The following is a 27,230-nucleotide window of genomic DNA, read 5'->3' as shown; positions in this document are numbered from 1 at the left end:
AAGTAGCGGTGCTAATCTTAGACTTCTTTAGGTTATTGTGCCGTTAAAGGAGACGAAGAAGTAGTACGGATGGCGCTATGCCTGTATATACATATATGCTATTTTACTTACCTCAATTTACAAAAATAATATTTGGATATTTAATTACCCCAAACTCATTTCATTAACCAAATTACTTGTCAAAGTGAGAAAATTAGCTTCCTTAGAAGCAATATGAAGAAAACGCCTGTAACCTTGTTCTTTTATTTTGTAACACTAATAAATCGTAGTAAAAAAATAGCAGACAAAATTTGCACTCACAAAAATTTATTGAAATAAAATCAATCGCCACGGTAGCTTGCAATAATGAAGCTAGAAAGCGTAAGCCTCTAGCCTTCCTTAACTTATTTACCTATTCAACATTTCATTCCAACTATCTCGCACATCGCTCGCATATCCTCGACACGTCTCGTAAAACCACATTAGGAAGCATGTTTCGCGATCATTCGTTTTTTTAAAATTATACAACTAGCATAAAACCGTGCAAGCGGTACGGTAGACGGAACGGTCGAGAAAAACAAAAAAAAACAAAAGCTTCATTTGGTACAATACGTAAGTAAGTAATAGCGCTTAACTCCATTCGGCACCGTGGAATGGATACTGGAGGTATAACTAAACCAAAGTGTCCTCCAGTTGGCTCGTTAGCATAAGGACTAGGATTTGCACTCAGGTTGGTCCCGTGTGAATGTTCTGTTGGTGTGTTGTTCTAGTTGTGTAGCGTTCCAGCGTTTTATTTTTGTATTTTCGCTTGATGGACGTTGGTGAACGCGTCCGCATCCCTGTAAAAATCACGCTTCCGTCTCCTGCTCTGTGATGTCCTGTTGCATTTCTTCGGGCGTCCGTAGATCAATGGCAAACTTCTTTCGCAGCGATTTCTCCGAGTCGCCCCCACTGCCGCCGTTCTTTTCTTCCGCATCCTTGACTCGCTTCGAGTAGTCCTGGAAGGAGGCGGCCAGGGCGAAGGTTAACTTTCGTGCCATCGCTCTGATGATGAGAAGACGAAAACAAAATGAGTATTACGTACCACATATGTAATATCTGTAGATCTTTCTACGTTCTACTCTTTAATTACCTGCTATCGCACACGAACGCATGCACATCGAACGGGTTCTTTTCCTTCAGGTTGTAGTTCTCCTTAACGACGATCATTGCAAACACTCGCGTGTACACCAGATCCTGCACGCCATATGAAATCGTATCGATCGTAAAATTAGACACCGACGTTAGCTTCGAGGTGATCGACTCAATCTTCACACCGTCAAGCGATACAGTAAGATTGCAGAAGGGAAGAATTCGGTTCGGGGGCAAGTTTTTGGCAACGCTGACCTGGGGGGTTATAAAAATTTGGTTAATAAACTGAGATATTCAGTTACGGATCGTTTAGAGATACTTACTAAATGATCCACCGGTAACCTCGTGTGCTTGATGCCCCAAAGTCCTGTGGCGGGTTGGCTTCCAAGATATTTAACCTTTAAATTTGAAATAGAAATATTAAAACATTCGTTTTACTGTAATTCTCTGCGATGATGTACTAAAATACGCCAAAACATATGTAGGCATAAATTTCATATAATTTACAACGTTACAACGTACAGTTTTGGAAAGGACTAAAATAAAATTATAAAATCCAAAAATTATAGTTAATTTACAACGAAAAGTTATATGTAGGAAGATTAGTTGTATGAAATGTATGAAATTGTTTATAAGATTTTTGAAGCTATATAGCTTCTTTAGATATCAAATTAATTTCAATTTCATAAGCTGAAAGTACTTCAAGCAAATTCAATCCCAATGGCGTTTAAAACCCCTCGTTTTAGCTTGTTGCACTTGCACCTCAACCAGTACTAATAAAACCACACGCATAAACATAACTTCCTGTGGCTAATCAAAACCAACCCTCAGCCCTCGCCAACTCCACCCTTATCTAAACGGTTCGATTAATCTCGCCGACAATAGCGCGTGCTGTTTGAATAGCACGAGCGACGGATCATTCATTTAGCCCTTTTAGACGCCCCTATCCCTTCTTGTTTCCACTTGTTGGCTCTCGCCCGTCCCGTCGTATCACCCGGAATCGGTGGAACAAAGGGTACAAAGGTGCATGAAATTATATTGCAACTTGATTTCCCTTCGTGCCCATGCACAAGCCTCTTCTAACGGACATTATACCTACTCGCACCCATGAGAATCCGTTGGGTGGAAACCGAAAACCTAAAACCCGGTCAATACTTGTCGAAAGCGATCATTCACAGTAACGCTGTACCTGTTCGGAACGCTCACTGTCCCGAATATGAATAATGTGAACAGCGCGGCAAGAGCAAAGATAAAGGAAATGGATGATGCTATTATACATCAAACGATGGTTAAACAGCTTGATAGGGTTTGTATAATTAAGAAATGAATGTAGTACAGCGGGGTGCTAAAAGCTTTCAGTTGCGCCTAACGAATGCGCGATCGGTACGGCAGTGCACTGCTACAAGAAAATATCGTTTACACATACTTTTAGATTATTTTACAGTTTATGATGCACTGTTGCGAGTTGTTCATAAGGTCATAAATTGCCCAACTTCGGTTGTACTTTCTTTTACTGCCATTCTATAATAAAAGGTTTACAGTTTAGTAATTTATGAATAATCTTGAAAGCGATCTTGATGCCACCTTCCGTAAATGGGTGAAAAGCTCCAAAAGTTAATGATCGAACACAGTACATGATTTCATGCGAACAGAAGTAAACCATCCTAAAATTGGAGAACCACATGGAGTTCTCAATCCTTCATTTTACATACCTTTCAACTCAATTCTTTCGGTCGTGTAGGAAAAATTTCCAAACTAATGTGAAATCTATCATCGATTAATAATTCAATCAACGATCTACGATCTGACCAATCTTCATGAGTAAAGTAAGAAAGAACTAATTTTTTTGTATAATTTATTAAAACAAGAAGATTAATTTAATCAATTATTCCAAAACATGAGACAAATGGCTATAAGTGTGGATTTTATCGCCCTGAAAGTATGTAATCAGTAAGGCACGTTGGTAATTTTTTGGATATAACCGATCGTCCCGATTTTGAAGTTAATGATCCCGGAAGTAGTAAAACCTTCAACATGTTACTAATATTTCAATAAAATATAAACAATTAACTAAAATATTAAAAATTAAATTAATTTCGGGTATAGAACAAAGTCTACTGAAACAACACTTGAGTTATATCAAAGTCCTACCAAAAATAATTTGTATATGTCACTTCAATCCACAAAAATCTCTTTGAAACAAAAGTAACAAACAAGCTATTTAATTGCACCCCCAAAATATGTAATTTATGGTACAAATTATAAACTCTAAAAGTCATTAACGATTTTTTTCCAAAAAGAGGCATGATTTTGTGATCTCAAAATGATCCACCTCCACCGTATTTTATGTATCCGCAGGAATCACAACAAACCAAAAAAAAAGGCATCACAAAACAATTTTTAAAACTACATTATTTCACCAACTTCCGGCAAGTTGCGTCGTCCGGCAACACCAGAACGGAAGTTCACGGTTGACGAACGATCGAACAATACACCACCGGTGGACGAGCGTTCGAAACTAGAACAATGCGAACCAGAGGGCTTTAAACGTACGGTGTAGGAACAAGCAACCCAACGAACCTTCGCCCATCTAGAACCATTTCACCCTTGAACGCAAAGTGTATGTGGCCGGTGCTTGCTTTTTTTTTCGGGGGGGGGGATCCCTCAATGCATAGAAGCGGAACGACATCGCACATGATTTCACTCTACCGTAGCTCATCACCATTTCCGGCCCACTGGACAGCGACGTGTACGCTGCAATGGTGCGGGTATTCTCGCTCCCTGTTGCTTATCGACTCACCTTAAACGAGATCGGAAGATCCTTAACGGTCACTTGTACGTCCGGTGAATCGTTGTTGTTATTACTGTTGCTGGTAATTGACGTTGTGTTGGATGCGGGATTGACCCCACCACTGTTTCCGTTGCTGATTTTGGTAGACATGTTTTATACGGCGGTCGGCGGTTTTTACCACTACACTCACACGCACACACACTCACGCACTATTTAATGTCCGTTTTAAATGCAATCATTAACTGCTTTTCGATTTAAATTCCACTTTGGTCAGGGCTCTTTACGGGATGTTCTACCTTTTTTCCCGATACTGCTTTCAGGATCACTACGCAAAAAAAAGGCTCATTCACTCACTTCCGGCTACGTCTGCTTGCTTACTGATCGATGGATGGATCAGTTCTGTAATGAAATTAATCAATTAAATAAAGGTTACACTTTCACCACACCTTACGCGCAATAGTTTGCTCATCCCTTGATGTACCCTTGTGCACATTAATTAGTGACCGCAACAAAACGCACTTTTTTCCAAACCAAAAAAGCACAGCCCGATCAGTTCAACCATCCACAACAATGGCAGCAGCGGCCGGGTTGCAGCATTATGAACCGGTGACGCGAAGTAAATTGTGGCGCAATACACGTACGACTTTAGCGCTCGAAGTTTGTGGCGTCAAGTAAAAAAAAACAACGAAGAGCACAACGAATGAATCACCTTGCAAAAGCCCACGCACAATGTAGCCGGTTGGAAAACTGCTATTATTTAAATTGTGTTTGTATATTTTTCAAACCCCCCACCACCCAAACCGTGCCGCACTACCGAACGAAAGCAAAAACGCTGCAAGGCGTACCGAGGTGGCATAAACCGACTCGTGGTGCAACTCCACAGCGAATGTCACGAAATCTCTTCGCCCTCGGTTCGTAACGTCGGGAAAACTGTGATGAAAACAAAATCTGGCAATGACATACCGGGGCCGCCGGTTCGGCGAGCAGTGAGCTGTAACGGTCCCACACCAGCACACGCCGGTTGATTTTTCGTGTGTTTTCATCATCATCACGTTTCGTTTCCCGCTTTTCCAACCGTTTGCTTTCCCTACGGGCTGGGTAACAAGTTTTACAGGTGCGCACACCACAGCTCGGCTCATCTCGGTTTTAATTCATTTCCGTTTGTGACGCGCCCGCGATGCGCGCGATGGTAATTTCTTCTCTGTACACAGTTTAATGCGTGCTTTTTTCGTGTAACACGTCGCTCGCGAATCGAACGAGTTTGGGGGGACCATTTTCGCTTTGTTACCTTTTGGTTACCGTCGGTTCAACAAAAGTACACGTCAATATGGAACCATTAAAATGTTCCAGCAGTACCCCCGCGGATGGCCGGTTCAATAAAAATATATAAAAGAAGCCGGTAACACAATTGCTAAGCCCATCCTTGTAGCGTACAACTACGTTGTATAACTTTGTACAGTGAATTAGAAAGTGGAAGAGAGAGTGTGCGGGCTTGTTTACGATTCCTTCTAATTATTCATCTCGGGGGAATTTTGTGTTTTTTTTGGTCGGTGGAAGCAGTGACCAATATGGCCACGTAAGGGAGCAAAACGAAAGCTCACTATTTTCGGAGGCTTTACTGATGGATGGCTTGAAAGATTGGCTTGAAAATTATGATGATAAAGGGCTTTACTCTTCCTTTCATATGATGGAATTTATTCATCCGTTAAAAGGCTGTACTTAATTTTGTATTTGAGCTTGCCGAAGTGCATTCAGCTGTAACTCATTATAATTTCAATGCCGGAGTAAGCTTTGAGTATTGAGGAAGTTCTAGCACAACAGGGAGTTTGAGTTATTTTTTGATTTATTTTTAAGTACAAATCCATATTTAAAAATATATATTAAACACTTTTCATTTTAAGCTGATTTCAGCTGAGCATTTTTTTGTTGAAGATCTGATTTTTACACTGAAAATTTGTTTCTAACAACAAAAGGTACTCATCACACAAGATGAGTGAATAATTAATAAAGGATGGAGCTATTTGCTACACTCTTTTTAAAGATGAACTGGAATATGTTGAATGAGATGAAAATGCTTCCTTATTTAATGGATGTTCTTCATGAACTTGACTTCTATTAATTGACATATTGGTAATTTGGAAAAAAACTATTGTCAGTGTGTGCGTTGCTAATATTTTAGTCAGAATCATTTCAACTCTGCTAAAGTTCTAGAAAAGTAGAATGACTGCATATCTACCAATACATGTTCAACTTCAACATAACAAAGATTAACGAAATGGTTACAAATGTATTACTTGAACTCAAAAGTCTTTTTTCTTTTAGAACAAAATAAACTTTGGATAAATAGATTAACAAATTATGATGTGTTACGAATTTTTGTGTGTTTAATTGACTTTAATTGTTCAAGAAAATTGTAGAAAGAAACCACATAAAAGCACCTAAACTCTTAACCGAACAAGTGGCATTCAACCAAAACATCTCTCACCTGTACAAACCTAGCCAAAATATCTTCCCAAATGTGAACCACGTCTAGCAACAGCGCGCAAAAATACACCACACGTTCCGTACGATTGTTAACCCGCTCGCCGCGTGTATGCATGGTAATGCAACCAAACGCAAACATCGGAAAGGAACACAAAAGCACGAGAACATGTGCCATGGTGCATTCGCGGCTGTACCGCTGTGATTTGTAGTGCGCAAGTAGTTATTGTTCTATTGTCGCGCTTATGCGCTACTTCCTTCGACCGACCGAATGTCTGTTTCACGTGCAAAAAATAAAAAGAACAAAATACCGTCAAACCACCACCACCACACAGCGATACGCCACGCGACATGCTAATGATTCACGCGGCTGCAACGATGCACCGGAAGCATACGGAAAAGGCTACAAAGGCGAGAACGATGCAAATTGTTTTTCTTTTCTTTTCTTGTTTTTGGTATGAAAATTCACATTGACATTGTGCATTGAATTTGTGGCCATGTTGTTAAGTGAGAACCGCGAAAAGCCCGCTGTAAAATAAGCCTTTGTTGCCCAGCCGAACTGCAGCGAGTTGAAGGACATAAATATGGTTTCTATTTTGGGGTAACTTGTCCAATGTTGTGAGTGGATTTCGTACGACATAATTCAAAAATAAATAGCATAGCTTAGTGACCAACATTAATGTAACAACTTGACACTTCAATTGTCACAATGTTGATCATAGTTCACATTGAAGAAATTTAATGGCTGTTTGAAATTAATGTTTATTAATAATACAGAAATATTTTATTTATTATTTCCTTTATCGCGGAAATAAATATTGTACTATTTATATTGAAACTATTTAAAACTATTTTAAGGAATTTAAAATTATTATTGTGAAAATGAATAACGTGATAATTTGTCTATGCGCCGAAATGAATTACCCCAAACAAATATAAAACTACCCTATCCTACAGGGCATGACGTTGATGTTTGTTGAACATGAAATATTAAATATAAATCGCGAAAAAAAGTCAAATTGTAAACATTAAAAAATTATAAACACTAATACAAATTTATACGGTTTTTCACACATAAAAATAGCAAATGTATAAAAAAGTTTATTAAGGAAAAAGATAAACTACAAATTTCCGAAAAATGCGTATAAGACTCCAATATTCTTGTGACAGGAATTACCATAAAATAAAAATGTATTATCACTATATTAACATTATGCAAAGTGCCTTAAAACTATTATCATTAATGTTGAACGAATTTTTAATTGACTGTATCGAAAAAATGATTTTTCCTAAACAGCCGTTTTTTGTAAAATCGGGCATTTTTACAACTAGTTATCTACTGTTCCTGTTTTTTGTATTTTAACTTGGTTAACAATTTGTTGCTTTCTTTTAATACTTTATAAAACTTTCATAATACTTATTAATACTAAGTTTCTTCGTCTGTATAGTTTTAACTCTTTTTCTTATATCTTTGTTAGTGGCTGTATAATAATGATCCTGTCGGTAATTCTTAATGCGTACCTTCACATTTATGTGCTCCTTTCCTTGCCCACCAGCACGCTAGTGCTATTTTTGACCCACGATATTTTTCACACTTAACCAACAAGCAAAACATGCAAACACGTTCGCGTCACAAAACTGAATCATTGGCTCGTTTGTGAGTGCGCTTAGTAATATTAGGCACGTTCCCTCCCAACTAAAGACAGCCGTTGGCACGGAGCCAACTACAAATTTTTGTGCTGTACGTACCTCCCCGGGCCCCAAATTATGCACCATGCACGCCCCCCCAACGTTCCGGCTAAAGTGAATCGAACCCATCCAATGCTGTCAAAATCGAAACAGACTCGCCTTCCTGCCGCTGCTTCGGTTCGGCTACAGACCGAAACCATTTCCCTCTGTGATTTATACTTCCTCGGCACCAAACGGTTAGAATATATTCACTGCTCGCTTCACTGCACACGTGTCCAGGTGGAAACTTTCGGACACACGGTTCAGTAACGAAATGCACCTGTTGTGTCATCCGGTTTGCCGGTTGCGTTCAAGCTAATCACTTGCCAGCTCATTATCTCGCAAGGCAGACGGTGCAGATTAATTGTAATTTAATCCATTTCGTTTAAATTCCCCTTTAAAACGGAGATATATGCTCCTATTAATTACGTGGTTAATTTTACTTTTACTCCCAACGATTAAACTGTCCGCATCGAACGTGCCGGGGCGGCTCTGAAAGGCGATCGGATGGACGGAATGATTGATGGGTGGGCAAAAAACACAATCAGTGTTGGTGTCTTCTTGATTTAAATAATGCCTTTAATTAGTTGACTTACGTGTCCATTCTCTGTACCAGTTTATAAGCACACCTTCACCCCAAAGATCTACTGATGGTTGGGAAAAGAAGGCTTTATCGTAAGCACAATTTGTAGCATGATCATTCCAATGTCTCACCCGCTATCTTATCGTCACACCCACGATGAAGCACTACAAAAAACACACTTCATCACAGGCAACACGCGTGCAATTTATCAACTCAATCAATTAGAAACGATCGTTAAATAGTACGAGCGAGCCATTTTTACAATCTAAATTGAGTGCGGTGATACGATAGTTACGCGATAAAAGTTTAACACTGCCGGATGATAACATGTGCAAATAAAATGAACAAGCACGCAAGAAAACAACACTTTACTTTAACAAAGTAAAGAAGAAAAAACAAAACATGTAAACGAAAGATGAAAACAAATGTAAAAAAAAACAAAATGATAGAAAGAAATCTACTATAAAGTAATTGTTACTTAATTTTGAAGCAATGTATTATGAAAATAAAACGTTTAGTTTTATTAGATAATAAGCTAAACAGTTAGATTAAACTTTAAAATAATACAACATTGTTCAAAATAATAAACCTTTAACTAACATGAAAACAAAACAAAATGAATTTCAAAAGTAAACAAAATACCATAATTTTCCTATTTTTACGCACTCTTTTTGTTGCTTTTTTAATATTTTTTTAAACTCTTTTTTCTCTTACACCTCCTTTGTTTAAACTTTCATTCCTTACATATTGAAAATAAAATTTCTTCCTCACAAAAATCGAATCGCAACCGAAGCGACGAATCGTTTGAAAAAGGTGTTGAACACTTTCTTATCAATTATGGCCCGTTTGGGTCCATTATCGATCCATTAAAAATCGAAAATGAAGCAAAAGTGTTTCTACGCCCCGCTGAAGCGATGGCGGTACACAACCCAACTCTCAACTCATTCAGTCCGCTTCTCTCCTGCCATAAAATATGTTCGTCTCAACAACCGCGTGTTGTGCATCGCCACGCAAAGTGCACCAATTGCTGCTTTGGCATTGGCCCCCTGGACAAACCCCTAAATAATGTCTACGATTATGTTACTGTTCACAACCCGCACCAGGAATAAATACAACAACAAAAAAAACCACACGTTCACTGCGCACAGGCACAGCAATTGATGTTGCGATGCGATGCTTCCTCTTTTTCTGCACAGATGTTGGCCACAAACGCAACAAAACAGACAACAAAATTAGCGGCTAATAATGAATTGAATTTTGCGCACGGAACACGATGAAAACTGGTTGAACGATGAAGGCCCGAACAAAGCTGCACAACGCGTGCACCATCTTTTACTCCATCTCTTTTACTACGGCCACTTCCAAGTTCGCAAGTGCACGGTAAAAACAAGTAAAAAGAACAATAAACAAGAAACAGAATGCGAGAGAGGAATAAAAACTATAAAACAAAAAAAGGAACATAAACATATGAAAAATGATAAAGTATAAAGCAAATATTGCAGAAAAAAGAGGGAAAAACACAAGAGAAGCATACTGAACCGTGTATGGAAATGAATGAACCAGCCCCAAACATTTTCTTCTCACTACGTTTTGGATCGGTTTACACACGTGGTTCATGAATTAATTATTTCTGTCCGATCCGGGGTAGTCTCCACATGACTGGTTGCGATTTTTCATTACTTTTGGACCTATTCGGTAAGAAAACTTGTGTTGCAATTCAAGCTGAGTCCACGAATAAGTCTTAGACACATCAAAGCAAATAAATCAATAGCTAGTCAGTTACTTCAGTTACCTTGCAACATCACACACACAGCGGATATCTTTCACTTTATCTTGCCATGCCACAAAGAAAAATGCCATCCAATTGATAAGAAATGGTTCTTTTTCTTATCGTCCAAGTACCACCTTCATTAGCTCTGATTGTTACACCGATTGTACCTTTCGATGGCGCGGTGCAAAACTACCACATCACAACCGTACATTTGGACCGCGTTCAAGATACGATCGCATATAACCTCGCATGACACTGCACTACATTACGGATGGACGTTTCGAAAAATAGCTCCAACAGGCAACGGGCGAAGCCCCGGCACAGCCCGACTGCGGTTCACACTTCCGGTCACGGTTCGACGGAAACCGGCGCCGGCACACGTCGGTTCGCGAAAATCGACTCGTTTCACTTTTCTTTGCGTGGTGAAGATTTGTTACCCATTTTCCTTGGCCAAAAAATCCCATACAGATATGGTGCATCGGTTCGGTACAGTCTCTTTCTCTTTTATTTCATGGGGTACGGGTAAAATGTGGGTCACTGTTGTCCGGTGATGGTTTTGTTTTGTTTCCGCCATTTTGTACTTTTTTAATGGCGATCTTTAATCTAACGGCTTTGACAGAGCGAAAGAGAGAGAGAGAAAAAGTTCACTTTTACACGAAGTGTTTGGCCCTGGAAGGGAACGATCGAAAACACGTCCGACTCGAGCAGGTTGAGCGTAAATTTTTGGTCCCAAAAATCTTCCCTCATTGCGTGGCCATTTACTGGCACCAGGTACGAAACGCACAATGAAAGTGAACACCGCTGACTCACCGGACCTTTCGGGTGGATGATGATCGCGGAATTTACCTGTTCACACCCCAACAGAAACGGCCCGGTTAACTCTCACTCTTCACGATCGGCTTTAGCTCACCAGACACCCTCGCGGATATTCAAAAAGGTCGAAAAACGAAGCGCGAATGGAACGAGGTATAATAATGCTTCTATTGCGGTGAAGTCGTTGTGGATCATTCCACCTGCGTTTTGACACTGGCTTTACGTTCCACCGGGGGTGAAGGTGAACCCTGCACTAATGTGCGTGTTATCTGCAGGGTTGTTTGGTGGAGAGGGCTTTGTACATTTGTGTTTTATTTATTCCATTAGGATTTTATGCATTTATCCTTTAAAATGGTCCAAAAGCAGTCTAAAAGAAACCCAAAGAGAGCTCGAATAAATTGACATCATCTTCAGAATTTTCTTCAGAGTCTTGGAACCGGGAATCTGTAGTCCCACTATTAAATTTCCATTCCTTGTGGCTCCGCGTCATATGGTGACTTGTTAGATTTATGAGATAATTCTTCAAAAACTCTGAAACACTAATTCCCACTAAATATCCACATCATCAGCATCCCCTAAATAGCGAACCCTGCAAAATACACTCCACCGCACCGGACCATCTGTTTGCCCGCAGCGCATAAAACGTGGACCATCGATGTGTTTCAGCATTGCGTACGTGTGATTCTTATCAGATTCAATTCAATTGCCCTGCCACAACGTAACACGGTCCGATAACGATAGCAAAGCGAACCACCGCGCTGATACGCTCGCCAAATAAAATGTGCTTTGTCGTCTTTTGCGCCACAATAATGTTTGCGCGAAGCGGAATGAATGGCCTGTTGCAAGCTGACACGAGATGCGTACATTCACGAATATGAAGTCATTTCGTACATTAAAATGTACTCTCATTAGATGATGATTTAATTGAATATTTTCATTCGAAGCCGAAAAGATACAATCAGAGTCTTTTGTTATATGACGATGTTCTTCCTCTTTCAACACTAGAGCAAATCGATTTAAACGATGTAATTAAAAAATATTATTTGCTTAAATTAGAAGATGTCAGAAAGTCTCTTTAGTCTGTTTCACTTAAATAAAAAGAGCAATTTCGTACTCTTGTATGATTATTATCAAACAAATGCTTACGTATTGTGTGACAGTTCGGCATATTGCATCAGAAAATGATGAAAATGAAGAAACAATTCTAAACAAAAAGGTAGATGACCTTCACTATTCTGATTTAAGTTAAAATTACGACCGAGAAAGAACAACAGATAAATTTATTATTATTGAAATATGCTCTTCAGCGAGCCCATTCAAACGAGTATTCCCCATCGATGATGCACATGTTTTACTTTAGGAACTCAATCCCTCCAATGCGCAATGTACTTTAGCATGTTACGCACGAATAGCGGATGATGGTTGGCCTATTATTTTACCACCTACACCTACCTATTTGGCCACGAGCGCAATCTCCGGCCTGCCCAAATCACTTCCAACCGTTGCACTCTATCGGAAGCTAACGGAGTAAGCGAGCCCCGTTCGGGGCAAGGGATTGATGCGTCCGAGCCATATTTTGACGGTCTGTACCGTGTCCAAAAATGAAACAAACGAAACAACGCAACACACTACTGAGAATGAGTTAAGTTGTGGAGGGAAGTGAACACCCGGATGTGGGTCACCCCGAATAAAGAGGAAGCGGAACCACCATTGCAATGAAAGGGCGGCAATTGGGAGGATTGTAATGGGCAGGGTGTAGGCCTTACGTAAGCATGTCCATTAACACACAAATAAGGAGTGCAAGTTTAAACAAAACGATCCCTGTCTCTGGACATTGCTTATCGTGCATACAAGAAAGCATCATTCATCATTCATGTGATGAACACGCACACACCAAGGTCGGCAGGTTGATAAACTTCACGCGTACGAACGATTCTAACTGGCGAGAATATGATACACCGCGCCAAACAGCTGTTGCTCGTAGGAAGCGCGGCAGCAGCGCATTATATGCAAATTGATCTCATCATTACGCGTATCCGTTCGCGGAGTTGTGCAGCTCCGTTATGGAAAATCTCATAACACGCCGATCGTACCCATGAAGGTGGTAACACACTACTGCAAATGGTGTGTATTTTTGGGTTGCACAGTTAATTTTGTTCTTTTATTTACTTTACAGCAAAAATTGCTTAAGTATTATGTACAGCATAATATCAGATGTAGTATGATATAAAACAGAATTATGTTAATGTTCTGAATGAATAAATGATTTTCATACGCAGAGAAGGTCGAAAAAGGATATTTTATGGGAATTCTTAAATTAAAAAATACTGTATATATTTTAGTAATAACGATGACATTTAAAATTTTAATTATACGTTTAAAAAATTGATATTTTGAGTAATTTGTTCAATTGTGTGGTTTTGTCATAATTTGGAGTTGAAGCTGAGAATAGATCAATAAAAGCATATTGTGTTGGGAATTATTAAATAAAAAACTACATGATATATTTTAATAATTATGATGATATTTAAAAATTATATCAAAACATAAATAAGTGATAATTTGAGGCGTTTGTTGGATTGTGTGTTGTTATCAAAAAGTTGGAGTTGAAGTCCACTGGCTTTTTGTTTAAAACGGTTAACGGAATCCAATAAATGGAACACATTTAAAGAGAACACAATTAAATTTAGTATTAGACATAATATTCATTGAACAAATGAATCTTTGAGAAAATGGTGAACGTGTGGCGAAGTTGAAAATGTGACTTTCGATCGAAAATTTGGTACTGTTTTGCCCATGAAACAAGAAATACCAATTTAAGAATGAAAGCCTTTCCCAAGCACTAGAAAATTGTCTTAATTTAAAAAATTTAAAGTCAATCGGTTTGTAGAACACTTAGAAATTCTGGGATTACAGGTAATTTTACTGGTGTTTTTTTTTGCACTCTTTTGATTACTCCTCGATGACAATTTTGGAAATTAACAACAGATATTTTCGAAACCTTGAGCTTTAAGAAAATGTGCAAAATCGATTTTTTCGACATATAAGCCCGCAACAACACAATGGATTTTATAGTTTTATATAGTTGCCAAAAACAAAACATTTGAGACATTTACAAAGAATAAAATAACATTGAATAAATGTTACAAAAATCCGCAAAACATAACCTCACCGAACTAACCGAAACTGAAACATTTGAAACTATCTCGCTATCTGATCTGAACAACATAATGGATTTTATAGTTCTATATAGTTGCCAAAAACAAAACATTTGAGACATTTACAAAGAATAAAATAACATTACGAAATGTTACAAAAATCAGCAAAACATAACCTCACCGAACTAACCGAAACTGAAACATTTGAAACCATCTCGCTATCAGCATATACAAAAAAGACATAAAAAAGTGCGAAGAAAGTATCACTACTGCAATCTCATTCAACTGTACTCCGTAGGAATGGAAATCAAATAAACACCACTCCTGCCTAGAACGTACCAAGATGCGCAACAGTTGTGCGTAAAAATAGCAAACCCCAGCAATGGTTCCGAACTCGCATCGCTCCACTGCACCATAAGGTAAGCAGCGCATAATGATCGTACAGTTAGGTTTTGTGATGAGCATTGGCAGACATCAGACAAACCGGGAAAGTAAACAACGATCAAGGCACACTACGCGGCATGATCGTGCATTCTGTACTTTTGAAAAAAAGGAATCCCGGTGTGATCATACGTAAGTAAAGGTAAGTAATTTCGAATTACAGGATGCAATGGAATATTTGTACCATCACATTCCCATTCATCAATATGCTCATTGGCATAAGGCCAATTCACCTTCCTTCTATCCCAAATCACAAAACTTCCAATTTTGGAGCGGCTGTGTACATGGTTCCAAAACTGCATACTTACACGTACGGGAAATTGCACCCCGTTTTGCACCTCATTTCATTTATTTCCCGGGCCCGGTGAGAAATTGTACAAAACCCCGTGAAACACATCAAACCCATCAGCATCATCCCAGGAAAAAAAACCTCTCCAAACGAGCGAAGAGTTTTACTGTCGATCCATTATTTTGGCACAGTTTCCTCGATCGCGAGCACCATGGAGGGTGGGTTTTTCGAGAAAGCTTCGACCGAAGCAAGACGCCACATACATCCGGAACCAACGAAAATTGTGTTGTTTGCCTTTGCTGGACGAGTTTTAAAGACGGCCGTCTGTTAGAATGTGAAAGAAGTCACTTGTTCGTTGGTTTTTGGGGTACGAAAACAGGGGATGATCGTCTCCCTTTCGCTGGAAGCACACGTTAAACCAGCATGGGCAAAAACCGTCACACGCACACACACTCGCAACACAGACAGGGTAATGTTGCACGTGTTACTCGCTTGGGGACGTGAGACATCGAAACTGAGCGAATCCTTATCAGTGCAACACGGTAGACGGTGGTGTTTTATTTCGACTGCGGAAGAAGGTTCTACCCGCTTAACCTCACCGCTTTGAGCGATGTTTCGTTTCGTGGCTACCCGCACACTTTCACGCTTCACTGATAAAGACACAATTTTTAAGCGTTTGTTAAATTGCAAATTAAAACTATTTTTACTTTTCTACACTGTCTCACTGTTTGTTTTGAAAACCACGTCTGATAGCATCTTCCATTCAGGTGCTTTCATTCACTGGTACATCCGTCAAAACCTTATTTCGTCGCGATCGTGATCGCTTTAAACTCCACTACACTTCACGCTCAAACTGCGTGCCCGCACACTAATGCACAATCGCCCCCGTTTTTGTGTTCAACCCTCAACGAACCCCTGTTTTGGTAGCTTTAATTTTTCAAAACGCAAGGAAAGCACTCACCCTCACCGAACGGACAGTTTCATTTTGTTTTTCACTGCCAGCGGTACGAAATATGCTGCCGTCCACACCGGACAATGGCTTGCGGATGACTTCCACGCGCGCTACAGTCTGTGGAGCTTCGAACCTGCCGTCTCTCGCATGGCTAGATCACCTGCGCGCAGTGCTGTTTGGTAAAAGGGTGGCCGTGGTCGGTGGAGAAGAGCATAGGATAGAGCGCTAGAGCTGAGCTGCTGCTGCTGCTGCTGCTGATGGGAGAATTGATTGAAGGTGCTCTCCGCGGTGTAGCACTGCTGACTATAGGAGTGCTTATTTTTGCTCAGCATTAAGCTTATAAATGCATTCCTTGGAAGACCCATTCCGTATTGCCGGATCAGTGTTTTATTAATGGGCAGAATGAATATGTAGATGATTTTAAACTGGAATTCGAGGATGACATAAATTATGTGTATTTAGAAACGATAGAAATTCCATTAAATTGATTTTCTTTTACTAACGAAACACAAAAAACTATCATATTCAGTAATGGAAACTAGCTGCATGATCCTCAATAGACATTCGATACAATAACTTGTGTTGCAATTATCCTCCCCGTGGGGAAAGACTTAACCATTTGTATGAGCATGAGTGAAACCAGCAGATTTGGAAAACAATCCTCATAAGGCTTCCAACTTTAGACAATAGCTTGGAAAGGGCAAATATTTTTCCTACTGACTTATTGTGCAGAAGTAATTAGTGTTCATCTGATTCTGATTCATGAATCTGAATGGATTATTGCAACCGAATGAATCTGAATCTCTATTTCTAACACTCATGAATCATCCAAGATTTATGGCCTCCAAGTTGCCAAATAATAATGCTAGAACTGCCATTTCGCTCTAGAACTTAAGGGACTTGATTCACTACTGCTCTACTGCTCACTTTTGGAAGTCGATTATTGATTTAAATACCGCCTGACGCCTAAGATTCATATGAATGATTCATCTGCAAAGATTCATAAGACACAATAGTAGAAGTAAAACATCAACTACAGCGATACTGTTTAACCTCAACAATTGTTCTGTGAATAAAGTAAAGTGTTTCAACCAAATGACTTACCCGGCAGCTTTAGTGTTAAACATTTCCCAAGGGGAATATTTCGACCAAACGCCATACAAAATTCCGAAGTGCTCGCACCAAACGGCTACTTCTCTCTTGCTTGCACTCATGCGCTCGGTAACACTGCCCGGCAACGGCAAGCATTAAAAAACGGCTTCTTCCTTGGACGGACTTCGAATTTATACCACTAAAGCGTGAGCATCCATTCCACGGATCGATTTGTTATTCACAATATCTTTATTTACCCAAATGTCTCGAACTGGAGTCAGTAGAACGGGACAAAACCAAGGGTTAAAAATTGAGGAAGTTTGTGAAAGTTTTGTAGTTATTCGGAACGGTTTGCTCTTGTCAACACCGAAGTATGTGGCAGACTTTCTGAAGCGAAAGCTGAAACATGCTAAGGCTCGCCTGCATATCCCTGCAACCAAAGCGAGTTCCAGACATAAGAAGACTAGATTTACTTAGCTTGTAATTGTTTTAAGGGTTGGTTTTAAGTAATTTTTATTTTGTTCTCTACTCTCGTGATAGTAATTGAAGCTCTAGTGGCTTTGCACCTTCCCGTAGCTATTACGAAACTTGTGTCGTGTGCTATCACTTTCACGCCTCTCTCTTGTTGTTGTGCCGGTTCCCTGTAAGAAGACTGAAATTTGTATCATGCAGTTTTTTTTAAGAAAAAACGGGAATAGAGATAGGGACTAGATGATAATACCAACCAAACTAGCCTGGGAAAGGGCATAATGCCAATAGGAAATGCCGTTAACAATGCGTCATCTTTGAGAAATTAATAAATAGGATATAGACAAAGACAGAATCAAGTTTAATCGCAGTTTTTAAGTAATCGTACAAAAATAAAGGCATTAAAATGTAGGAACATAACCAATGCAACAAGCACCATGCGAAACGAAAGTGTTAATACAAACCCAGGCTAGAACCAAGGTGCAATGTAAAAGATTTAAGGCTGTAACATGTAAGAAATTGACAACTTAACAACATTATAATAATACCGAACATAGACAAAGTCTTGTTTCATTCGCAATACCAAAAATAGTTTTTATTATACAACCAAGCGAAAGATACTGCTACACGAATAAGACACAACTGTCTCTTATTCGCATTATACCTTGTGTAACATATCACAATCGCCATGATGGTCTAATATCACAATATTTGGAAGAGAAATACGTAGAACGCTGATGTACGCAGCTTCGGCTACACGAATAAGACACAACTGTCTCTTATTCGCATTATACCTTGTGTAACATATCACAATCGCAATGATAGTCTAATATCACAATATTTGGAAGAGAAATACGTAAAACGCTGATGTACGCAGCTACGGCTATACGAATAAGACACAACTGTCTCTTATTCGCATTATACCTTGTGTAACATATCACAATCGCAATGATAGTCTAATATCACAATATTTGGAAGAGAAATACGTAGAACGCTGATGCACGTATACGAGAATACGTAGAACGCAGATACGGCTACACGAATAAGACACAACTGTCTCTTATTCGCATTATACCTTGTGTAACATATCACAATCGCAATGATGGTCTAATATCACAATATTTGGAAGAGAAATACGTAGAACGCTTATGCACGCGTAGTAAATGCACTGCGTTGGACTAACAACGCAAACATCAGTCATTCTTCCCGAAACGTGTGAAGCAGTGGCACAAACGTTTTACCACTAACTAATTCTACTAACTCTCTATCACTAACTTGCGCACGATCTCGTCTCTCACACACTGGAAGTCAAGCCCTACTCGACATATCAATAATCATATCGCTCGAGTCCATAGGACCATCAAATGCTTACATTTTCCGGTCCTGTTTCCGTCCTCTCACGATTAGTTTCTCTACATCGGCATCCAATAGCCGATAATGACCCGGAACGAACCACTTTGTCGTGCACATGCAACAAATTGTGGACGTTACTGGTCATATACCTTACGTCGTTTACCGGTTCGAAATCCTTCACGAACTTTTCCCTTTGTGCCCTTTGGCAGACAGCAAAGTCTTGGCATAATACAGCAGCATAAAATGTTCGCATTTTGCAGGAGTAATATGCGTCTTTAACACTACGAAAGAGCAATAGTGTAAAAATAGAACGCATGTTCAGAACCCTTCCAGTAGCCCAAACATTTTATGTGCCGTACCTTACGGTGCGGTGCTTCCCGTCCAGCTTCCCGTCGCGCCACCCTATCAACAGCTGCTTCGAGTTGCCGACAGGAGCAAACGGTCACCAACAGGGACGCACTCGACAATGTCGAACGCATCCAGTTCGAGGAGAGGTGTTTCGGTGTCACCCCGGAACATTATCCCGTAAGCCCTGGTCCGTGCGCTTCGGGACATTCACGTACGGGAACACCATCATGTACCATTACCAGTTGTTTGCTCCATGCACCGTCCACTTATGGTAGCTGCAATAACCGGTGTGACCAGGAACGCCTGCTGAAGTGAAACAGAAATATTAGAGTTGACCAAATATTAGAGTATTACCAGTTCCACGTCATAAATGAAACTATTTAAACATTAATTTCCCTATAATTATAATACCTTTCAGAAAATTCCTGGCAGCAGTGCCAGCGAGCTTAACGGTGGTACGCTTCTCGTGGATAAGCATACCATTCCGTATAAGGCAGATCAGCTCATCGACCACCGGGCGCCGGTAAATGTTCGGTAAGCTTTGTTAGCTCACAGTTGATTGCTACCGTCATTACTGGAGCTGGTCGACGGCGAAAAACACTGGCCAAAACTGGAGCACTCCGCGGTTATACAGTGCCAATCCATCGACCGACGACGTGATCGTGAACTGTTGAACCGCTGGTGGAGCACCTAAACTGAAATACGAGAATAAATGTAGCGATGGTTAGACCTGCACACGGAAACGATGTTACTATGCATGGTTGATATTAATTTTACTTACCGAAAATAGCGGGACAATATTTTCTAAAACCCGTTGTCTGCAACCAGTAGTGCTCAACGCCTACTCAATTCTGTGCTCACCGTCTACTCAACATTCGCCTTCAATTCAGAAGTACAGTTCTACTCAATTCTACTACTCTACGCGTGTGTTTTGTTCTGCAGCAAATCTCTGGCGGTTAAAGGCACATCTACGCCAGCTCTTCTAAACAGCTGCAATACCATATCGATCGACCGATGCGTCTCGTTGTTCGACAATGCCCAATGTCGGATCTCGTCGACGACTGGCATTGTTTCGAACGTGCGCGTGTTCCTCGCTTCCACCTGACTGGTGCCGGATGAACTGTCACACTTGCCCAAATGATCGGAGACCCGTTCGGTTTCTTCCGGAACAACCGTTAACGGGTCTTCCGGACCCACCGGTAACGGCTTTTGCGTAACCGCCGGCATCTCGAGTGTGAGTTCTGCATTCGGAGGCGAATTGACAACCGCTTTGAATGCCGCTTTGTGAACTAAAAAAAACAGAACCGTATTACAATAGGGGTGGGCACACACACACACAGCACTCGAACTTACCTTTTCGGCTACGGCCCGCCTGCTGCAGATCTTCTCCGTTCTCGATTAACTTCCGGAACTTAGCCGACCGGCGATAGAACCCACCGGTGCTACGTTCCCGTTTGAGTTCTTCGGCCATTGCAAATAAAATGAAGCAGAATTTAAAGAAAATTGGCTCTGTACTGCACTTAGATGATCCGATAAAACCTGCACCGCACTTTGAAAGCGTGTATATTGGTACGGATATTGATACCGCGTGGTGTATCTTTTTTTTCTGCTTTGATGGACAGGATGCTGTCACATTTGACAGCCAAACTACACACACTGCTATGGGACTTATCGTTTTGCTGTCAGTGCAGTTGGGTTTGCAAAAAATATGCTGTCAGTGCGAAACGTCAGCTGAAAAATGGCCGCGCTGCTTCAAGTTGTATCAAAACAAGCTCCCCAATTGAACCGCAGCCTGTTGGAAGGCGTACGACTTTCGTATAAAAATCATCATCCACTGTGTGAAAACTATTGCCGCCTTCACTCACGGGTAAGTGTGGAACGAATCAGTTCCTTTCACGCTCGGTGTATTCCTAACCACGCTTAGAACAGAGTCACACGCACCACCAGCCGACGGTACTCTCGTGTAGTGCGTAATCCCGTGCTCTGCTCTACGGACGATTGCGTGTGGATGGAGGCATGGCGGTAGAGAGTGAAAAGATTCGAGATTTGCAATGTTTCTTTTGTTTTAAATTTTCAATTCCCTTTTCCCCATCTGTGACTGATAGTTGATCTGTGTACAATTTCAGCCGTGATTCATCTTTTCGCTCTCTGCCCCAACCGCCACCGATCGCACGTACCCGTTATATCTGATACGGTTCCCCGTAAGAGACCTATCTGTTATCACACGAAAAGCGAAAAATATCAGATCAAACACATCCTCACGGTCAAGGCCAAAGCGTACGTCCGCTTGGAGTTGCTAACAGCTGCCGGCCTTACATAATCACGACGAAATGACAGCTGACGGAATGACCTCGATACACCTCGAACAAGAAGGAAGGAAACGCGCAAAACATCCCAAAGAATGCGTGGAACACATAGCACTGTTTCGGTGGCTAAAAGGGCTGGGATGGAGGAATGAAACGGCGCTAAGAATAGCCAGCTTTGAAAACACCGGCAAAGGATTGTACTCACGGAAAGCGCTAGAGCATGGAGATTGTCTGATAGCCCTGCCGTACGAAGCCATGATTGGCCTTAATGTTCTCGAACGTGATGAAGATTTCCGCAATATGTTCGACGAGGTAGCTCTACAAGAGAGTGCGCTTTCGCTGGAAAAGCTTTCCTTTCAGGCCCTGCTGGCGTTTTACTTGTGTGTAAGCAAGTGCTCCCGCTTGGATGCGTATCTTCAAGCACTTCCAACCAGCTTCACGAATCCATACTTTTGCACAAAGCAAGAGCTGGTCTATCTATCGGAAGTGTTGCTACAAAGAATGGTGGAACAAAATGGCCAGATAAAGGGCGCAATGGAGAAAATTCAATCCGTCCTGCGCGAGGAATTCAAGCACACTATCGAACTGGAAAAATTTAAATGGGCTTACTTTGTGGTTAACACTCGGAGCGTTTTCCTCGACCCGATGGCAGTTAAAATGATCAACAGCTTTCTACCGTCCGGATCATTGTTTGAGGATTTTCTAGCAGATGAACCATCCATGGCACTGGCACCGTTTCTGGACTTCTTCAACCACCAGTGTGGTACGAAAACGCACAGTGAACTGTCACTATCGATCGCACAGATACGGGATCGTTTGCTAAAGGAACAACCGATGGAGCTATGCTATAATCTTCAAACCGACACGGCATACCAACCCGGTAGTCAAATTTTCATCAGTTACGGCCCACACAACAACACCAAATTGTTGCTCGAGTATGGATTTTTCATTGCCTCGAATCCGGACGACTTTGTAGAGCTTACCATAGGCACTATTAACGCTTTCATCAAACACGATCCGGAGCTACGCTGTTTGCGCTTGCCACGCGAAAAGTATCGCTTTCTGGCCGATCACCACCTGGACGAGCAGTTGTTTTTCGTGGCGGACGATCTGCTCAGTCACAATCTAGCCGTCTGCCTGACGGTTCTGTTTCTGGAGCGTAACATTCACCACATGAAAATGGTCGCATTTGCATCAACGCCACCGCTTGAACCGATCCGAGCAATAGCACTTCGTCTGGTGGATTTTTTACTGCTGGAAATCACACAAAGCGTCGAAGGATTAAACACGTTGCCGGAGCTCAGTCCTGCCGGAACCGCTTACCGAGAGTACCGTCGAGAGTGTGGTGCATTTTTGAATAAAATTAAAAATAGCTTTTAAGTAACAGTGTAATTGTTTGCTTCACCTGGACGATTTTGTATTTTAAAAAATTAGCAACTGCATGTTAGTGCGGTCGTTGTCGCAAGCTGGTACAATGACAGCCGGAAAAGAAGAAGCTTGCTGGAGCCATGGGCTCAGAGGCGCAGCTATTCCACCGATACGAAACCGGCGAATAATCAGCAAGCGACCGAGAATGCCCTCCTGAACATCTTCCAAAAGAAGAAAAAAGGTAAGAAAAAGGAAAGGATTCAAATAGAGTGGTAATTATTCGACTTTTATTTTGAGTTTTCTCTAGATGCACCTATGCGTAATGCAAGTTTTACATCTAAATTGTGCCTTCCACATTACTGACCTTCGTGCATTTGCTAATAAGCTGCTGTGTTGTAATGTTTTGAAGTTCCATGTAAGAATCCACTACAAGAAAAGAAAATTACTAACCTATTACATTATAATACATACATCTTATCGTTTAGTACGTTAACATGCAAGTTCCCAACTGTGTAACGAAAAATTCAGCATCATTTCATCTTTTGTAGCTATCTTACTGTGCACAGACAAAATTGGATAACATTAGCAGTTTAATTTAAAAATTTCACTATAATACCTTCAGCAGAATCTAACGTTGAAGATCATAGCCAAAACGATGTCTTCATTCTCCCTGGAGGTCTAATCAATCAGACAAAACAATGGAACAAGGAGATATTTCTGAGGCGGAAGTGGTAGACCGAGAACGAAGTACTGAAGATTATGGATTTCAGCCAATCCAACGCAAATGGCTCTCGGCTATGAAGAATAGATCATTTTAGAGTAATCCAATAACAGATCGAATCCATTAATTTTTAGACCAACACCAAAATACAGTTGATCGCTCCTGCCTTTGATTGGCGTTTGTTAAGATTCTAGCTGACCAGTAGGGCGTCTAGCAGAAGGCTTATAGAACATAGAATTCTACCTAAATTTATGTCATTGTCTTCATTAATATTTTCCATCGCCATTTAAAATTAGTCCCCTTTTTGTAAAATACATTCCAAGTGTAGATCGTTTTGCTTATGAAAAGTTTGCTTTCCTCAGTACCCTCCGATATGTTTGCCCATTCCCATTTTGTATTATTTAGCACACACGTTACTTCAAAAGGTCATCCAGAGCTGTGACCGTACCACATCGTGGACATGTACGCGAAAGATTTCAAAATTATTCCACTTTCCACGCGAGCTGATTGTGATTGTGAGTGGAAAATGCACAAATTAAGAACTTCGTTATGTGTTATTTGTTTGAACATTTTACGTTTACGTTTTGAGTCGAAAGACATTGCTCTGATTGGGGTGTTACGTTACTCTCTGGTACCTCTTTTTTCTTTCTCCCCTTTCTCACATTGCCATTTTGAAAAATCGAAACAAACCCATGATGATGATCCTTCGCGCCCGAATATTTTACACACACTCGGCTAACGCAAATATGAAAATCGAACGAAACGATCGAATCGCTCGAACAGCCCTCGGTGGTGTTTCATCTTGGGGAATCCGTGCCATTCATAGCGACTCACTGCCAGCGGGTAGTTTAGCGAAGGAAATGTCTCCCCACAGCCCGAAACGGCAACGCCAACAGCTAGCTCAGCAGGAACGGTACTATCGGTTGCATTCATCATCATCGCCGCTCGCGGGGCAACGAGCGAAACCACCTACCATAACTTCGTACGGGGTCTCCCACCCATCACAACCCTCACTGCAAGCACCATTCACGAAACAACCAACACCCATTCGTCATTGTTTCCATCTAGGGCACCATCCGGCGTCGGGCGAATCGATCGGCACGTACGATGGACCGGAAATTACGGCGACGGATATGATCAAAGCGATGGCGACCTACATCTGGCCGAAGGATGATGCGATGGTGCGAAAACGGTAAGATGAAACTGCCAAAAACTCGACCGTGATCGTGAAAAGCGAACCTTACTTTACCTTAACTTTCCTTTTCAGCGTTCTAATTTCGTTAAGCTTGCTGGGTGGAGCAAAGGTGCTGAATGTATGTGTTCCGTTCCTATTTAAGATGGGCGTTGATAATCTGAACCTGCTGAGCATGGACACGGTACCGCAAGCCGCCTCCGCATTAACGATCTCCGTGCTGTTGGGATGTAAGACAATGAGGAAAAGGATACTGTGTTTCGCGTTCTAATGCACTTCTTCTACCGTGGTTGGACACTCTCTCATACAGATGGTATTGCGCGTGCCGGTGCTGCTGGTTTCAACGAGCTCCGGAACGCAGTTTTTGCGCGCGTTGCCCAGCATTCGATACGCAAAATTGCCACCAATGTGTTCCTGCATTTGCACAATCTCGATCTACAGTTTCATCTTAGCAAACAAACTGGTGCGCTTTCGAAGGTACGATATACAGACCCCCCGGGGGACCGAGTGACGACAAATAATTGTTCCTCTCTATTCCTCTCTATTCCCTAGACGATTGATCGTGGCTCGCGTGGCATCAACTTCGTGCTGACGGCGATGGTGTTTAACGTGGTACCGACCATGTTTGAGCTGGCGCTCGTGTCAAGCATACTTGGCGTCAAGTGTGGCATGGCCTATGCTGCCCTGTCGATGGGCTGCGTTGGTGTGTACAGTGCGTACACGCTCGCGGTAACCCAGTGGCGTACCAAGTTCCGCATCTACATGAACCAGGCGGAGAACGAAGCGGGCAACAAGGCCGTGGATTCGCTGATCAACTACGAAACGGTGAAATATTTCAACAACGAACAGTACGAAGCGAATCGTTACGATCAGGTGTTGAAGAAATATGAAGACGCTAGTCTGAAGACCAGCACCAGTTTGGCGCTGCTAAACTTTGGCCAGAATGCCATCTTCAGCGTGGCTCTGAGCACGATTATGGTGATGGCGGCAAATGAGATCGCACAGGGCCGTATGACGGTTGGCGACCTGGTGATGGTGAATGGGCTTCTCTTTCAGCTGTCGATACCGCTCGGGTTCCTTGGGAGTGTGTATCGCGAGGTCCGCCAGGCATTGCTCGATATGCGCACAATGTTTACGCTGATGGGCGTCCAGAGTGCGATCCAGAGCCGCGTTAATGCGCCACCGCTAGACGTGCGCCGCGAGACGGCTTCGATCGAGTTCCGGAACGTTGGTTTCCGGTATGCGCAGAGTAACGACATTTTTAAGGATCTTTCGTTTACCATCCCGGCCGGTCAGAAGATAGCCATTGTCGGTGGATCCGGTTCGGGGAAGTCATCGATGGTGCGTTTGCTTTACCGCTTTTTCGAACCCAGCACGGGTGAGATCTTGATCAATGGACAAAACATCCGGGAGGTGGATCTGCAAAGCTTACGGCGAGCGATTGCCGTTGTGCCGCAAGATTCGGTACTGTTCCACGATACCATCCGACATAACATCCACTATGGTGATTTGTCGAAATCGCAGGCACAGCTTGAGGATGCTGCCCGAATGGCGGATCTGCACGACTCGATACAGCAATGGCCGAGACAGTACGATACACAAGTTGGCGAACGGGGCCTTAAACTATCTGGCGGTGAAAAGCAACGGGTAGCGATAGCGCGAGCAATCTTGAAAAATTCACCCATCCTTATATTCGACGAAGCCACAAGCAGTTTGGATTCGATCACCGAACACGTGAGCAAGAATGCACCAAAGGAATTATACAACATTTTAACGTTTTTTTCTCCGGTTTGTAGAACATCCTTCAAGCATTGGCACGTGCAACGGATAATCGTACCAGCATCTGCATTGCCCACCGCCTGTCAACCGTGATGGATGCAGATGAGATATTAGTTCTTGAGAATGGGCGTGTTGGTCAGCGTGGTACGCACGATCAATTGCTAAGAAGCGGAGGTCTTTATACAAAGCTATGGGACACACAGAATCGGTTGTACAATATTGGTAACAAGAAAACGAATGATAACGAGAAAAAGTGATGAATGTAGAAGATGTCTGCTTATACCACCGGAAAGGTGCAAGATTTAACGGGAAGCGTTGTTGACTAATTTTAAAACCCTACCACTGATGTTCATCTATCCTCGAGATTTTCCACTAGTAGTACAGTTGATGGTGGTGTAGAAATAGATAAATTGGTTATTATTTTGTCTCATTGTGACTATATTAGAACGATTGTTATGTAAAGTGTACAGTGAAAATGAACAAATA

The 27,230-nt window shown here is 41.5% G+C and overlaps 2 protein-coding genes across 5 annotated transcripts; one reads left to right on the top strand and one right to left on the bottom strand.

Moving 5' to 3' along the window:
- Positions 1 to 289: 289 nt before the first annotated feature.
- LOC128302344 (uncharacterized) lies at positions 290 to 16,194 on the bottom strand. Of its 3 annotated transcripts, none has more exons than XM_053039149.1 (5): positions 16,127 to 16,194; positions 3,911 to 4,300; positions 1,434 to 1,508; positions 1,112 to 1,365; positions 290 to 1,023 (listed from the first exon to the last, which is right to left on the bottom strand). In XM_053039149.1, exons 2-5 carry the CDS (start codon positions 4,049 to 4,051, stop codon positions 828 to 830), a joined length of 666 nt encoding a protein of 221 aa, XP_052895109.1. In that variant the 5' UTR covers positions 4,052 to 4,300; positions 16,127 to 16,194; the 3' UTR covers positions 290 to 827. The 3 variants fall into 3 exon arrangements, with proteins under 3 accessions (XP_052895109.1, XP_052895108.1, XP_052895110.1); XM_053039148.1 differs by lacking the exon at positions 16,127 to 16,194 and adding an exon at positions 11,311 to 11,453; XM_053039150.1 differs by lacking the exon at positions 16,127 to 16,194 and adding an exon at positions 11,375 to 11,387.
- Positions 16,195 to 21,116: 4,922 nt separating this feature from the next.
- On the top strand, positions 21,117 to 27,187 carry LOC128305919 (iron-sulfur clusters transporter ABCB7, mitochondrial). Of its 2 annotated transcripts, none has more exons than XM_053043562.1 (7): positions 21,117 to 21,245; positions 23,119 to 23,293; positions 24,842 to 24,965; positions 25,041 to 25,195; positions 25,276 to 25,442; positions 25,518 to 26,699; positions 26,762 to 27,187. In XM_053043562.1, exons 1-7 carry the CDS (start codon positions 21,117 to 21,119, stop codon positions 26,999 to 27,001), a joined length of 2,172 nt encoding a protein of 723 aa, XP_052899522.1. In that variant the 3' UTR covers positions 27,002 to 27,187. The 2 variants fall into 2 exon arrangements, with proteins under 2 accessions (XP_052899522.1, XP_052899521.1); XM_053043561.1 differs by having other exon boundaries at positions 24,557 to 24,965.
- The last annotated feature ends 43 nt before the right edge of the window (positions 27,188 to 27,230 follow it).

This window comes from Anopheles moucheti, chromosome 3 (genome assembly GCF_943734755.1).
Source record: "Anopheles moucheti chromosome 3, idAnoMoucSN_F20_07, whole genome shotgun sequence".
NCBI classification, from domain to species: domain Eukaryota; kingdom Metazoa; phylum Arthropoda; class Insecta; order Diptera; family Culicidae; genus Anopheles; species Anopheles moucheti.
The sequence above is the reverse complement of the archived record's forward strand: the minus strand, read 5'-3'. Positions and strand labels throughout refer to the sequence as shown.

Bases quoted from the DNA above. Each gene is read 5' to 3' on its own strand.
- LOC128305919 (XM_053043561.1), top strand. From the start codon at position 21,117: ATGGCCGCGCTGCTTCAAGTTGTATCAAAACAAGCTCCCCAATTGAAC. The intron at 25,196-25,275 runs GTAAGACAATGA...TCTCTCATACAG, and splicing joins GATCTCCGTGCTGTTGGGAT to ATGGTATTGCGCGTGCCGGT. The intron at 25,443-25,517 runs GTACGATATACA...TCTATTCCCTAG, and splicing joins AAACTGGTGCGCTTTCGAAG to ACGATTGATCGTGGCTCGCG.
- LOC128302344 (XM_053039149.1), bottom strand. From the start codon at position 4,051: ATGTCTACCAAAATCAGCAACGGAAACAGTGGTGGGGTCAATCCCGCA. The intron at 1,509-3,910 runs GTGAGTCGATAA...TCAAATTTAAAG, and splicing joins ATCTTCCGATCTCGTTTAAG to GTTAAATATCTTGGAAGCCA. The intron at 1,024-1,111 runs GTAATTAAAGAG...TCTCATCATCAG, and splicing joins GCGTTCGTGTGCGATAGCAG to AGCGATGGCACGAAAGTTAA.